This window comes from Lepisosteus oculatus, chromosome 1 (genome assembly GCF_040954835.1).
Source record: "Lepisosteus oculatus isolate fLepOcu1 chromosome 1, fLepOcu1.hap2, whole genome shotgun sequence".
Classification (NCBI taxonomy): Eukaryota; Metazoa; Chordata; class Actinopteri; order Semionotiformes; family Lepisosteidae; genus Lepisosteus; species Lepisosteus oculatus.
This window is the reverse complement of record NC_090696.1, coordinates 17,604,755-17,621,421: the sequence shown is the minus strand read 5'-3', so window position 1 is coordinate 17,621,421 and position 16,667 is coordinate 17,604,755. Positions and strand designations below refer to the sequence as shown.

The window sequence follows — 16,667 nt, the reverse complement described above, 5'->3', positions numbered from 1 at the left end:
GTAGCGCATGTTACCCTTCGCTATTCGTTTTGACTCTGTTAAGTAGAAATTAAAGAGTTAATTTTTGTGGGTGCACAGAGATTCAAACACTAATGTGTCTTAGAGAGTAATTCTGCTTGTATTTTGGAGAATTGGAATTAAACTGTTTCTATATTCACTCACCCACTACTAAATACTGTATGCACACATCAGCACAGAATATAAAGAACTTGTTATTCTTTGCAGCATTCTGAGTATCAATGATGTAGAAATCTTTTGGTGAAGATTTAGTACAACGGAAGTTATTTGCTTTCTAAAACTTTAAACTTGGCACTTGACACGAAAACGTGTTGGGGTTTCCACAGGGCAAATCTATAACTCCTTACTAGCCATCTTCCTTTGTTGTTAAGTTTTTCATGCTCACAATATTGTTTTGGTGAAATTCGTGCACTTACTCCGTCAAGTAATCGGGCAAACTGCGAATGTACAAAATACCAGGAAGGAGCGTCCAGGACTCCGAGCAGTGAAAGAGTTAAGGAACTGATAATGAACTGCCTCTACAACTGTCAACAGGCTCCTGTGATCGTGTACTGCTGTTTCTTGGAATTGGTCTTGTTTCCAAGTGAGCTGTAATAAATGAGGCCCTACTTCATCCATATTGCATGGTCCATGCAGTACATTAAGATATGCCTGGAGGGCACCCTACAACAACCACACATCAAGACTGATTCTCCCTGAGGAATGTACGAGAGCAGAGCTGATGAACGAGAGATTTTTAGGGCTGCACAACATTTTCATAAACCTCTGCAGGGTCACTGTTTAAACATGCACCGATGAAGACGTTTTTTGTAAATCAGTCTGGTTTAAATGTCATTGAATCCGACGCCAGGAAGGCATTCTTACAAAATTGCATTTTTTTTTGCCAAATCTCATGACACTGAGATGTCAGTCAGATACATGTTATTGAATCCCTCTTCACAGGAGCAATGACAGCAGGTACCCTAACAGGCAGCCCACCTCCGTGTCCTGATTCTCGTCATTCCAGCGGCAGTTGAGGTACCCGACGCGGGCGCTCAGATTGCTCGTCATGGCATAGCGTGGCTCGCCGTCGTACTGCGAGATCCCGTTATCGATGGCGTCGATCTCCTCCACAAAATTCTCGTAGAGCTACGGCAGAGACAGAGTGATGGCCAACATGAGTCCGGAGATGACGCCTCTGCCAAGCGAAAGGTGGCTCACTGAGTCACTGTCAGCAGCCCTCATTACTAGCCCTGCTTCTTTGCTGCACATTTCAACTTACACATCACCACGGCAAACAAAACAGTTTGTCCCTCTTATTGGAAGCTCAGCAGTTTCTGGATTCAGTTTTAAAGAGTAATGTATTATTGCTATTTCCCAATGGTTTTCAATGGTTCTTTTTACAAATAAATCTGTTAAGCGTAAACAAACAAATTGAATCGGGTCTTACAGAAGTCAGGACTGACCCTATTGCTACAAAGCAGCAAAATTACTCTTATAGTGATTTTTTTGGTGCATGATGCCAGGCTGTTCTAGCACATGATAACACAGCTAAAAAAAAAACTGTCCTGAGCCTGCAGCTCTAATTCGCTTGACTCATCTGAAAAACAAGAGTGAGTTGCAGATGGATGATTGACACGTTCAGAGCAAAACAGCCAGCACTGCTAAGACTTCAGTGGCACACAAGCCAGCATTCCTGTCCCTGCAATATCAAAGTTGCAAAGTTACCTCAGGCTATTGTCTGCAACTACACTGGTTGCAACTCCCATAAGATTCTTGCCATTTCCAGCATGATGAAAAAAGCCGTTCTTATTCGAAATGTGTCCAGCATCGCAGTTTGAATTCATCATCCAAGGCCGGTTCATTTTATACAGTAGGGTCCTGTATGTTTTTATAAATATATATGTTTTCTTCAGAGGTTGAACAAAAAGAGACTGATAAAATAATCTCATCACCCCCTCCCCTCCACCCACCCATTTGCTGGCAGGGTAAAACAAAGCAGGCAGTCCTCTGACTCTCTCACCTTGTCGTACAGCACCTCAAGGTGGGGCGCCCCCTCTGGCTGCTTGGTGAGCTGCGCCAGGATGCGGTGGCCGAAGTGCAGGTACACCAGCCCGGCGCTGCTCAGCTTCGTCACCCAGCTCTTCTCGGGCCGCAGGCTGCTGAACGACTCACTGAAAGTCCTGTGAAGACAGAAGGGAGACCCCGACCATCATCGGGCGGCCCCTTGCCATTTCCACGTTGAACACTTACCCCAGCTCGACCGCAAGGCGATGATGCATCTGCACTGCTTTACCCCTGTTCATTGTCTAGGGTTACTGCAGGTCTCTGGACACTTTAACAGTGTTCCCACATGCTCTCTCACTCTAGGTGGCAAAACACAGGCACTTGCCTGTCATTAATTGTAAGATCATGAGGTTACAAATGAGAGGAGGCCATTTGACCCACTGGGCAATGTTCCCTCTAAGCTGTGGCTTGTGTGCGCGCACACACACACAGTTATGAAATCAGCGCACATCGGAAATTGAACTGTGCACAAAAAATTTACTTGCCCCAAAAATATAATAATAAAACAAACAAGGTCATCAATTGAAAAGTGCTAAATTGACCACATGAGACTGGCTGCGAGAGGCCCAACTTGGCTGAGTGGAGTATTATTGCACCTCGATAATCAATATCGATGCTCTCGTAGTCTCGTACCTCACTGCTCAAGCTCGCTCAACACTCAGTCTCCATGACTGGGCTCGCTGAATCGCTGTCCCGGTCTTTTGGATCTCTATGCTTCCATGAGAATGACTATATTAACCAAAAATAATTTCAGGTTTACAATTTTACATACACTCAATTTAGTCACTGGGGAAAAAAACTGCACAACTTGAAATTTTGGTGCATACAGGCCATTAAAAATTAGAGGGAACATTGCCACTGAGCTGGGTTGATTGCTAGTAGCTTGTTGATTAGAGGTATTTCTCACCCAGCCAGAGAAATGGCCTCAACAGCGGGGCCAGACAGTGTGGCTAGCTTCTTCCAGACACCCACCACCCTCTGTGCAAAGACGCGCCTCCTGTTCTCATTGGAATTTCCACCTGTTCCTTCATGTGCTTGGCTCAGAACCCATCTTGCTCATTTGGCGGCTATATAGCAAAGGGAAACTCAAATTCCCTATGGCCACGTTTAAGAAGCACCTAGCGTTTGGCTTCAAACACCTGACTGGGCCACAGTCTGTGTAAAAATCTCTGCTTAAACAAATTCCCTTTTAGTTTTGATTGGCGAGTCTACATCTTTGCTTCACTGCTGAATGTGAAATAGCTCTCTGGGTTGATTTCAAGTCTGCACTTCAGACTGAACTTCTGCACTTCAGAACAGTGTCTGTTCTGGCAATGTCTTCTCAAGACAGGAATCACATTTGTATGAGTTGTAAGGTATCATTTTGAAGAAAGGTCTAGTTAAAGAAGATTGGGCGAATTCTGATGTTTCAATAATCTACATGAAGACAACAAATCGCATATCATCTGATCTCACAGCTCGTATTGTGATATTTAAATTAATTGTTCTTGGAAAAATGTTTCTAATATTTATAACTAGATTTTCAAAACAATTAGCTTGAATTTGGACTTTTCTTTAATTAAATGGCTCAAACCTCTTTTAGCCTAGAGGAACATTTTCTTTTTTTGAGTAATTTGCACAGCAAATAATCTCATTAGCAACAACAGAGATTTGTGAGGCGCAAACATAATTGGAAATGCAATGAGCTAAAGATTTGTTATAACTTCCACAAATCCAATTTACAAATCCAAGATGTGCAGCAAAGCCTTAAGCCACTTGGCAGAAGGAGCTTAGAATTCATTTTTTGTATTAATCTAATTTTTCCAAAAAATACCACTGCGATCTACATCGTGTGTTTGAACCTACCACTCACGAACTAGTGAGATAATACTGCAGGAAAGAAACGTACACAGACATCTTGGTAAATCCATAGTTCTCATTAGTTAGAAGTTAAGAAACGTCATTATTTTTCCTTTGTAGCAGGTACTGTCAATGCATATGTTCCTACTTGTGATACTGCATTACAAACTGCACTCGCATACATTGCAAATGACTTGCCTAAAATAATCAGTTTGCACTGTGAAGTATCACGATGAGGAAACTGTAATATGCTCCATTCATTAAATAAAGTGATCCAATGGAACAAGAAATACACGTCAGTCTTTCCCTCTCTATATCCTTGTTTACCACCTTCTGTGCCCCACAGCTGGCTGACTCATCAAGCCTTGTTCTGCCTCTGTGATCTCCTGTGCCCACATCCTTGCCCTCACACAGTTTTTGACAAGCAGCTTCCCACGGGCATTGAAACTGCTCCACCTCTCCTCCCCTCCCACCCCCTCTCCAGACCACACCAGCGCATGTATCAGTATCAGCTGCTGAGCACTACACCACTGTCCCCTTTCAGTGCACATGCCGCACTGCACTCCGGGTAATTGTTTCCACACAGATTCCTGGACAATGTTATTTCTTCTGTTGTACCAAGTAAAGCACCAAAATTTCTACCTGTATCTAACCTGCATCTATATGTAACCGCCTGGATATACGCACAATTTTTTTTACCCCTATGTGTAAAGTGCCGTGTGACATTTAAATGAACAGGAGTAAAATGAGTATGTACAGTGTAATCTGGTGTGTACGTAATCAAGCGTGGACGAGTGTGAAATTGAACTGTTGCTTGCAACTGTAAAAGGGACTTGCACAGAAGACATATATATACAGTGTATAGTATGGCTTTCGATGTCTATTCAGAAAGAGAGAGTGAAAATCAAGAACTTTCCTTAAAAAGAATCCAAGTTCCACCACCTCCCAATGATCATCTAATTTATTTATTTTTTAAACTTCTTTGGCTATTCGCAAACCTTCACAACCCTTTGCCTGCCAAATTTATTTGTTTTTTCTCAGCTCTTAATCATACACGATTTGAAATTACCTGTAAACTCTGGCATGCAAGGACTGGACTATGTGCTCATAATCTATATTCTAGGCCCTGCTCTGTTTATGTAAACTGCTCTGACAATTGTTGCATCGTGTAAAATTACATTACAATGGCACTGCTTTGTAAGTTTTGTACACTGTTGAGTTGCCCTGGCTCCGGAAGTCAGCCAAACACATACACAGCACTGATAGTACTCTCAAAACATTACACTGCAGCCTTTAATTTCCCCCAATTCAGCTGCCAAGCTATTAAAACAAAGGGCTGTGTGGCTCTTAGATAAGACATTTAATGAAATTACTACGCAAGCTTCGAGGAAGATTATTAATACAATACAGCAGCACTCTCACTCATCTTCATCTAAAATCGCAGGCGGTGTGACTGGAATATTTATCCCCTGCCGAAACCCTGGGGAGGATAATTAATTGTTGGTGAGCAAGGGGATAGTCATAGCGATTGGGAGACTAATTGCATAATTCCTCAGATCCGAGATGTCTTTAGATATAGCCGTCTCAACTGGAGAAGAGAGAGGGGTCACATCCAGATATTCACTCCCTGCTTTGCCTGCCGCATCTGCGAGGCTGATCTGTGGTGCAGTATGGCTTCGTCTGTAGTCGGCTCATCAGACGGCAGACAGGAAGAGAAAAGGGGGGAGGGGGTTTTGGCGTTCTCCTACAAGGCTCGGGGGGAGCGCAGCATAGCACAGTGGACGTGTCTGTGGACTCAACACTGGTGGGTTGCGGGTTGTCCCTGCAGGTGCTATTCAGGTGCTTTACCCCAGTTAGCCCAGCCCACCCATCCGTATGAACTGGGACCAGTATTTGGTGAGGGGTTCTAAGATGGGCTCAAGGGAGGAGGTCACAAGACCTCTGATCACTTAACGTTATGGAAACCAGGAGAAGCTCTGGTTTGATGAGCCGTTGTGACACAAACATGGAAATTTCCTACCCCCAGGGCTGGGAATTAGAGTGCCACTGCACAGGGACTTTTCCAAGCAATTTAAGTTGTCCCCTAGCTGCAGGCTTTTGTATTTTTGCCAAGGCCAGGAGACAGAGAGATTTCACGCTTCTGACATGTGACTCAACTTGCAGACCTAAGGCAAGCCAAAATGAAGATGCATTCGTAAGTACACCTCTCCTAATGCCATGCGTGTGTCCCAGAGAAGCACAACAGAAAAAAACCCAACATAAAGCAGGTGTGTGGGCAACCAGGACCTGGGTTATACAGTTCATCCCACCATACGTGAATTGTGCAGGAGTGCGTGGCTCCCAGGTAAGGAGTGGTCATGGTTAACCAAGTGTACAGGTACAGATTACTTCTGTTTCATTTTCACTCTTGGTTAAGTCACACACTGTGGATTTTGTTTCACCTACCACCTATATGTTAAAGCAGGCTCTGCCACGGTGTATGTTATCCCAACCCAACCCCACACCAAAATATAAAACCAAACCGAACCTCATAATGTCAAAGAATAAACCTGACTTTAGTGGTGGTTTCCAGGAGGAGGTATGTAAGGGTGTGACAAAGGCTTGGGTGTCTGGTGATCTGCACACACCCCGAACACGTCTGGTGTTAGCGTTGCCATCATGCTTTATTGTAACAGCCTTCTGCAATGTTTCTGCGAATCTAATCTTACCGTCTTTAAAAAAACGGGAAAAAAACCCACAGGCCTGCAAGCTGACGAGCAGCTGTGTAAGGGTAAATACATTTCCGCTACATCCCGCTGAAAAGGATAACAGCAGTTTGTGACCCTTTTGAAAAATCACTGGAAAAAAAAAAAGAGAACTAAGTGCACCCCTGCAGAGTCCAGTAAAATCCCCCCATTTGGCAGATCTGAAAGCTCCAGAGGGCTTGTGTTTACAGTCTCGGTGCTCTTGATCTGTTAAGAGGGTTGATAATATTCCTCCTCTTTTGCTTCATTATACAGGGATGCTGGGAGGAGCTTTCACCAAAACTGGCCTCGCTTGGCCTCGGTCACAGCTGTCTATGCTGCGATCCATGCCTGACCATGGGCCAGCTTTGCCAGGTGTGACTGGCACATGTTCTCCTTTGTGAAATAAATCCCGTCAGCTCTACCTCATTAACAAGGAACCATGATACTTATTTACCAGCCCAGTGCCCTGGGGAAGGGGCAGACTGCAGAGAAAAGCCGTGTGGAGCTCCGATATGATGAAGGGATTTACAATTTACCATTAAACAAGGATATATTGACAAACTGATTTTTTTCCTTAAATACCCAAAAGAATTTCTATTTACCAACACACGCAATGGTGCACAAAGTACAAAAAAAAATAAGAATCAATGTACATGAAATAAGTGGACACCTAGTTTATACAACACATTTAAGAGGGAGTTAGCATTAGATGGATAAACAATTAGGTACCAAGTAACAAAGGACTGAGTTTGGACAGCTCTGCTCACTATAATGGATAGAAGATTGAATCATGAAGATTTAATCACGCTTTAAGTTTGAATGACAAGAGAATACAGACCAACCCAGAAGGTTTGCCTTCTTAAGACTGATATTCTTTTTCCCCAATATTCTTTCAATAGTTTTTAACTGCTGCATTTACTCGCTGCAAAAAGTGCAGCAAAAATGGACTTGAGCCTGGAATACATGAAAAAGACATAGTGCAGAACTGAAATGAAGGGAAGGAGTGTTGAAGGGAGAGGGTGGTGTGATGGCACAGTGGTTACCATTGTTACCTTGCAAAGCTGGAGCCCTGGGTTCAATTCCTGAGGTGGTGTCTGTGTGGAGTTTGTATGTTCTCATGTTCGTGTGGGTATGCTCCAGATGCTCCGGTTTCCTCCCACCATCCAGGAACATAGTGGTAAGTTTGTGGGAAAACTGGCCCTGCTGCAAGAGTGCTTGCCTGTGTGTGTCCTCTGATGGACTGGCGTCCTGTCGGGGATGTGCCCCTCGTTAAGAATATTGTGTATAGCTTTGTAGCTCAAAGTACCCACAAAGCTCCAAGGGATTGACAACCGAAATCATTAACATTAATGTTAAAAACACGAACCGGAAGACTGAAGTAGAAACTACCAGAAAGTCCATATAAAATGGGATCGGGAGGCACTTTTCCCACACACCAACAGCTGTGGGAATCTTCAAGAAGCTACCCAGACATGTGATCGAAATTAATACCCTGACTTCTGTCATGAAGCAGTCAGATGAGACCCGTGGCAGATACTAACATCCGGTGTGTGTGTGCTGCTGTGTTCGTGCATCACAGACCCTAATACCAACATCCAGTGTGTGTGGCACAGACCCCAATACTAACATCCGGTGTGTGTTTGTGGCTGTGTGTGTGCGTCACAGACCCTAATACCAACATCCGGTGTGTGAGACGCAGACCCTAATACTAACACCTGGTGCGTGAGACACAGACCCTAATCCTGCGTTATGTCCTTTCTGTAAACCCAGTACCAACAGCCAGCGACTGGGTCTATAACCTGCCCTCCACTGTACACTGCAGGGGGATACAGCATAGCAGCAGTTAGGACTCTGGACTTGTAATTCAAAAGATGCAGTTTCAAGTAGTGCTGGGCGATAATTCGATAACGATAATTATCGCAATATTATTTTCCTCGATAGAATTTTAACAAAAGTTCGATAAATGTTCGATATAATGTTTCTGCTGTTTGGCAAGTGTTTGTTGTGTTCTTAAAATAAAGAGTTGTTTAATTTACCAATTAACTGTCTGGTTTCTTCAACTTTCACTCAGGAGAAAACATCTGCCTTTAAACTTGAAAGAAATAATGACTTGACATTTATCGTGATAATTATTGATATCGACTGATATGTAAATTATCGTGATAATTGTTTTTGGCCATATCACCCAGCCCTAGTTTCAAGTCCCTATTGCAGTTACTGTTGTACCTTTGAACAAGGTATTTTTCCCCAGTCGCTCCTGTTTGTACCCAGCTGTACGAACGGTTTCCAGCATTGCTAGGGTTAACACTGCAGGGGCAAGGGGGGAGTCGCACACTCCTTATCTGATGCTAAGGGATCCAGGATTAGCTCCAGTGAGCCTCCAGGCTTGTGTGTGGACTTCTCTGCTCTACAACAACTCGCCACCCTTTTCTTCTCACCCCACAGTCAAGTGTAGCCATTTTCAAGCCAGTCCCTGAAGATACTAAAACGTCAAAAAAAAAAAATTAAACGTATTTTATATAGCACTTTCAAAAGTGGATTCTCAAAGTGCTTTACAGTAAGAAATAAAAGCACACAAGAAAAGGAAACAGCAAACTTACACAATTACAATCAGGGTTTGGAATACAGTAGGAAAGGGGCAGACAGGAGCAGTGAAATACAGGCCCTTCTAAAGAAGAAGGTTTTGAGACTTCATCTGAAGGAGCTCAGGGAAGGTGACTCTGATATCTTTAGGGATAGAGCTCCAAAGCTCTGGGAAATAGCAGGAGAAGGTCCTGTCATCCATAAAATGTCGACGGGCTTGGAGGACAGATAGGAGACCAGAATTAGAAGAGCGAAGGTTGCGAGGTGGGGAGTAGGACGGCAGTAAGTCAGACAGGTACTGAGGTGCCAAGCCATCTAGACCTTTATAGGTAAACCTGATGGGAGCCACTGTAAAGGCTCCAGGCTAGGAGTCATTTTGCACCAGACCCGGTCAGGAGTCTGTCTACGACTTCTGGACACCAGCAAATAGGGCATTACGGAAATCAATTCAGGAGTCAGACAAAAGAGTTGACCAGCTTTTCAGCAACAGTTAATATCACAGGACTTAGTCTAGTGATATTTCTGAGGTGGAAGAACAATGTTCTTACAATATTTTGCACACCTGGATCAAATATCACCCCCAAGTTTTTCAATTTAGATCCAAATTCAAGTACAGTGCCACCCACAGATAGGAGTACTACATGGGAGTTGCTGAGAAGCATGACTTCAGTCTTGTTGCAGTTTAAATAAAGCACTAATGAGCATGTGCTTTATTAAGCTAATCTAAATAATCATTTAGACCATGTGATCTCAATAGCTACCAAGTGGGAACATGTAAATGCTGAAATGATGCTTCCCCCGCTACTTAGCGCAGAGCCACAGCTCACTGCTTCCCCTCACAGCCCCCACCTTGCCCCCAGTGACAACCCCAGCTCATACCTCTGGTGGTGGTCATAGCGATGCCTTTTGGGGTCAAACTCTGCACCAACATCCACCACGACATCACACTCTGCCAGCTGGGCAGGGTCCCGGGTCCGAATTATTTCAGCGTCCTGAAGAACAAAACATGCTGATCAACTGGCTAAGAGTAAAACATAACAGAAGGAGAGGAAGAAAAGGCCTTTTTTAGCTGCCTTGAACTGGCTCTGTGTATTTCAGAATGCAAGTCAACATATTTCTGCTCACCTTTAAGGGATTCAATGCTTTGGCTCTTGAATACATGATTTGAAGCCCTACAATATAATAATAATCCTTACACTTAATATAGCGCTATTCTAGACACTATTACGATTGGTAAAGGCCAAGGAAATACTGCCAGGTATATAGCCGGGGTTGACACCTCCACTCTTTTTGAGAGATGCCCTGAGATTTTTAATAACCAAGGAGATTTAGGACCTTGGTTTTACTTCTCATCTGAAGGACAGCACCTTTCTACAGTATAGTGTCCCCATTACTATACAGGGGCATTAGAACCATCACAGACCGTAGGATGAATGCTCCCTACTGGCCCCACGAACACCTCTTCCAGCAGCAACCTTAGTTGCTGATAATATTCTACAGATAATAGAATATATACAGTGCCTTGCGAAAGTATTCAGCCCCCTTGAACTTTTCAACCTTTTGCCACATTTCAGGCTTCAAACATAAAGATATAATTTTTTTATTTTATGTGAAGAATCACCAACAAGTGGGACACAATTGTGAAGTGGAACGAAATCTATTGGATTTTTGAAACTTTTTTAACTAATAAAAAAATGAAAAGTGGGGCGTGCAAAATTATTCGGCCCCCTTGCGTTAATACTTTGTAGAGCCACCTTTTGCTGCGATTACAGCTGCAAGTCGCTTGGGGTATGTCTCTATCAGTTTTGCACATCGAGAGACTGAAATTCTTGCCCATTCTTCCTTGCAAAACAGCTCGAGCTCAGTGAGGTTGGATGGAGAGCGTTTGTAAACGGCAGTTTTCAGCTCTTTCCACAGATTCTCGATTGGATTCAGGTCTGGACTTTGACTTGGCCATTCAAACACCTGGATACGTTTATTTGTGAACCATTCCTTTGTAGATTTTGCTGTATGTTTGGGATCATTGTCTTGTTGGAAGATAAATCTCCGTCCCAGTTTCAGGTCTTTTGCAGACTCCAACAGGTTTCCATCCAGAATGGTCCTGTATTTGGCTGCATCCATCTTCCCCTCAATTTTAACCATCTTCCCTGTCCCTGCTGAAGAAAAGCAGGCCCAAACCATGATTCTGCCACCACCATGTTTGACAGTGGGGATGGTGTGTTGAGGGTGATGAGCTGTGTTGCTTTTACGCCAAACATATCGTTTTGCATTGTGGCCAAAAAGTTCGATTTTGGTTTCATCTGACCAGAGCACCTTCTTCCACATGTTTGGGGTGTCTCCCAGGTGGCTTGTGGCAAACTTTAGACGAGACTTTTTATGGATATCTTTGAGAAATGGCTTTCTTCTTGCCACTCTTCCATAAAGGCCAGATTTGTGCAGTGTAAGACTGATTGTTGTCCTATGGACAGACTCTCCCACCTCAGCTGTAGTTCTCTGCAGTTCATCCAGAGTGATCATGGGCCTCTTGGCTGCATCTCTGATCAGTCTTCTCCTTGTCTGAGCTGAAAGTTTAGAGGGACGGCCAGGTCTTGGTAGATTTGCAGTGGTCTGATACTCCTTCCATTTCAAGATGATCGCTTGCACAGTGCTCCTTGGGATGTTTGAAGCTTGGGAAATCTTTTTGTATCCAAATCCGGCTTTAAACTTCTCCACAACAGTATTACGGACCTGCCTGGTGTGTTCCTTGGTCTTCATGATGCTCTCTGCGCTTTCAACAGAACCTTGAGACTATCACAGAGCAGGTGCATTTATACAGAGACTTGATTACACACAGGTGGATTCTATTTATCACCATCAGTCATTTAGGACAACATTGGATCATTCAGAGATCCTCGCTGAACTTCTGGAGTGAGTTTGCTGCACTGAAAGTAAAGGGGCCGAATAATTTTGCACGCCCCACTTTTCATTTTTTTATTAGATAAAAAAGTTTCAAAAATCCAATAGATTTCGTTCCACTTCACAATTGTGTCCCACTTGTTGGTGATTCTTCACATAAAATAAAAAATTTATATCTTTATGTTTGAAGCCTGAAATGTGGCAAAAGGTTGAAAAGTTCAAGGGGGCCGAATACTTTCGCAAGGCACTGTATGTTAACAGTGTGTAGTTCAGGTGGATGGCTGCGTCAGCATGCGTAGGCTGCAATGGCACAAGTAAAGGTTTATTCCGTGCTGAAAAGAGAAGAAAGGAAACAACGTTTCGGTTGTGGAGCCTTCTTCGGGTGTCTTCTTTGATTCCTCGAAAATTGTTGTAGAAGTCTCTGAGTGTTACTCTGGGTTGTGTCAGAGTCAAAGGAAAAAGTGTTAAATTTCAGGCAAAATCCTTTGGGATTGACATTATAATGACAGCATCTGTAAAGGAATAGCAGGAGGTGGTTAGAAATCCTGGTCTTGGAACAGATCGCTGTGAAGAGACGGAATGCTGATTTCGTAAGAGAGGGGGGCAGGTAGCCCAGGGAGGAAGAGAAGGAACAACAGGAGATCTCGAAAAATATTTAGAGGAAGGCACAGTAGGTCGCAGCAGAAGCAGTTCAGGTGGGCAGCTGCGTCAGCATGCGGAAGCTGCAAAGGAACATGTGAAAGTTTATTCCATGCTGAAAAGGGAAGAAAGGAAAGGAGGTGTGGCACCCGTAGAAGGCTCCACAGCCGAAACGTTGCGTTTCCTTTCTTCTCTTTTCAGCATGGAATAAACCTATAACTTATTCGCAGTGTGGTTTTTTGGACATTCTTTCAGTCCCCCTCATGTCAGGACCCTGTGTTTTTCGAGTCTGAAACGTGATCATTAGATTAGTGGCCCCCACATTACAGCAGCAGCACATTTTGTTTTTAGACTGGATGTATACCTTTTTGGGGGCGAAAAATGTTTTTGCACCATTGGAACGGAAAATGTACTATTTGACTGCAGTGAGAAACCTGCAGGGAAGGGTTAACGAGTTCCACTGCACTAGGAAATAAAAACTCCGCGTTCGGCGTTTTTCCTCACAGTTTGTCCTGTGAAAAAAAGGAGTAAACATATCGGAGAGCCAGAGGTGGCTGGCAGGCCTGTGGTTCTTGACTGCAGTCTCCGCGGGACACCACCGCAGGCGGCAAAACAAACACCGCGACAGAACAGCAGTCAGACGTGACAGGCCTAGATCAGACCCCCCAACCTAAAATACCAAAATAAAAAAAAAAATCACTACACAGCTCTATTTGAGTATTATTTACCTGAATAAAACACACAAGTAGTCAACTCTAGATCCCCGAGCTCTGCGGCTCTCCGGACAGAAACCTCTTGTACGGAAACCAATCACGCCGAGTACCGTACCCATTACAACACACCGTCTCCCGTTATTTGACTGCGATAGGGCAAGAACCCATTCGTTGCTCTACTGCGTTCAAATCTGAATTGACCTAAAAAAAATGTGATTCACAGACGAAAGCGACTGTCCACCATCACTGCATGTCAGGTGGTCCTGTGACATGTCATGGCCTTGCCTTCAGTAGCTAAGGTTTTTAGTTGTTTTTTTTTATTTCTTCCTTCCAACATATAATAATAATAAACTTTATTTTATGTAGCACCTTTAAAGGTGGCTTTTCAAAGCGCTTTACAGGATGACAACAACAATAAATAAAAAGAATACACAAGATATGACACAATTACAATACATAAAGGAGACCGTGGATGGCAGTACTAAGAAAAGCAGAGGGGTGAAGAATGGAACAAGTTAAGTAAAGGCTTTTCTGAAGAAGAGGGTTTTGAGTCTGGATTTGAAGGAGTTTAGAGAAGGTGACTCTCTGATATCCTTGGGGAGAGAGTTCCAGAGCTTGGGGGCATAACAGGAGAAGGCCCTGTCACCCATACAATGTAGATGGGCTTGGGGGACAGTAAGGAGAGCAGAATTAGAAGAGCGAAGGTTGCGAGGTGGGGAGTACGGCGATAATAGTTCAGACACTGAGGTGCCAAGCCATGCAGAGCCTTATAGGTGAGCATGAGGATTTTAAAGTCTACACGGAATTTGACGGGAAACCAGTGCAAGGACTCCAGGATAGGAGTAATGTGAACACTTGCACTAGACCTGGCCAGGATTCTGGCTGCTGAATGTTGGACATACTGCAGTTTGTTCAGAGTAGATTTAGATACCCCAGCGAGTAGAGCATTACAGTTGTCAATTCGAGAGAACACAACTGTGTTGATCAGCTTTTCAGCCACAGTTAATGATAGCATATGGTCTAGTCTAGCGATATTTCTAAGGTGAAAAAAAGATGTTTTGATAGTATGCTGCACATGTGGGTCGAATGTTAAGCCAGAATCGAATATAACCCCAAGGTTTTTCAATTTTGATTGAAGCTCAAGTACAGAACCATCTACAGATAGGGTTACAGGACTGGCTTTACGAACTTGATGGGAGGTGCCAATAAGCATGACTTCAGTCTTGTCGCAGTTAAGATGAAGGAAGTTTTGAGTCATCCAAATTTTTATGTCAGAGATGCAATTAGATAGAATAGAGACAGCCAGATCAGTGCCAGGTTTGGAATGGATGTATATTTGAGTATTGTCAGCGTCAAAATGAAACCTGAGGCCATGTGATCTTAAAAGCTGACCAAGCGGGAACATGTAAATGCTGAAGAGCAAGGGGCCCAGTATTGAGCCCTGAGGAACACCAGACTTAACAAGACCAATTTCAGACCTGTACCCATTAAGAGAGACAAAGTGACAGCGATCAGTGAGGTAAGATTTGAACCATTTCAGAGCAGGGTCAGAAACTCCAAACAGTCTCGAGACGAGAAAGTAAGATGTTATGGTCAACAGTGTCAAAAGCAGCACTGAGATCAAGAAGGATGAATATAGAAAGAGAACCAGAATCAGAAGCTATTAGAAGATCGTTAGTGACTTTGACCAGGGCAGTTTCTGTGCTGTGAAGTTGACGGAAGCCAGATTGGAGGGGTTCGAAAAGGTTGTTTGTCATGAGGTGGTTATGTAACTGAAGTGTGACAGCACGTTCTAGAATTTTAGCAAGAAAGGGTAAGTTGGAGATGGGGCGAAAATTGTTAAGATTGTCGAGAGCCATGTTAGGCTTTTTTGGCATGGGGGTAATGGCAGCAGTTTTGAGGACCGTTGGTACAATGCCAGTGCTCATGGATTCATGTATAATATTAAGGACAATGGGACAGAGATAAGACAAACAGGACTGAAATAAAGTGGTGGGGATGGGATTTAAAATAGATGTGGTTATGACGTTCTCATCAATGTCCAAGATTGTGGGGGGTATATTATGTTCCGTTATGTTCTGTTGTTAAATCGAATGATGTGATCTCATGGATCTCATCGTGTTTAGATAGCACGTGGGCAGAAATCAAGTGTGGGGTTTTCTGGTCACTAGTTAGAACTATATAGTGTGAGAGGAAAAGCCAGTCAGGATTTTGGACAGCTAAATTTCTTACAGCCAAATCACTGTTAGCACTGAAGGCGCTGCTGTACTTTGCGATTGCATTACGGTATCAGGAATATTCTCCTTTATGAAATCCCAGCATAAGTGGAAAGGAGAAAGAAAAATAATCAGACATTTGTCAAATTTATACAATTTCATAAGTCTGTGTACCCTAATGTATTACTACATTAGGAATATTTGGCGAAAGATCGCAGTCTTCTCCCGGTATATATAGGTACGTATTGTAAAATGTAGCTTGAGGTTCCTTAAGTTTGTTTTTACTGATGCGGTCTTGGATACTACCCCTTACAGTACACAATTAACTTGCAAAGCACGTTGAAGCCTTAGAAGTCATGTCCCGTCTACCATTGATAAACGTTGTATTACAGACAAAACGTTATACAGGCAGACGGTCTGATAAGTACATTTGTCCATTACTGCCAAATTCTATTTTAAACGAGCATTCTGTTCTTGTTTACCATTAAACAAATAAATTATCACTGGTTCCAAAACTGCTTTCCGAACGCTGCTTTTCGGAGCTTTGAAAATGGCGCAGTTGAGTTCTCAGACCGTGTAGTAATAAACTTTTATCAGTGAAATTAAATTTTTAAATGTCCCCTCCTACCTCGTACTCCGGTAATTGCTTTAGAAGGAAGCAAGCTAGCACTTCGTCGCAGTGAAAGGTTCCGTTGTGGGTACCAATCCGAGGAGTCGGCATTTTCAAACCACAGAAGCGCTTTGCTTCAGGCGATTGCATGTAGGTTACGTTCCTGTTCGGAGAGCCAATATGTCCCGAGATAAAACGACAGAATTGAACACAAACAAAACCTCGCTGAAACAACCGGTCAACAGCAGACAGATTCGGGGTGAGCTTACGGTAGGTACCGTGGCCTAAAACGCGACAAAGCTTAAGGCAGAACAACATACGGAACCCCAAAATAAACAATTGAAGATGAGAGGTCGAACTTTCATTCAGCGGGACCGGCGGA

General features: G+C 43.4%; 1 protein-coding gene across 1 annotated transcript in view; it reads right to left on the bottom strand.

Annotated features, from left to right (window-relative positions):
- The window catches only part of myg1 (myg1 exonuclease), a 25,643-nt gene extending 8,976 nt beyond the window's left edge, over positions 1-16,667 (bottom strand). Inside the window, exons 1-4 of the mRNA XM_006629366.3 lie at positions 16,304-16,667; positions 10,092-10,204; positions 2,021-2,180; positions 997-1,146 (exon numbers count right to left, since the gene is read on the bottom strand). Coding sequence (XP_006629429.3) covers positions 997-1,146; positions 2,021-2,180; positions 10,092-10,204; positions 16,304-16,603 — 723 coding nt within the window. The 5' untranslated portion in view covers positions 16,604-16,667. The remainder of the gene's footprint in view (positions 1-996; positions 1,147-2,020; positions 2,181-10,091; positions 10,205-16,303) is intronic.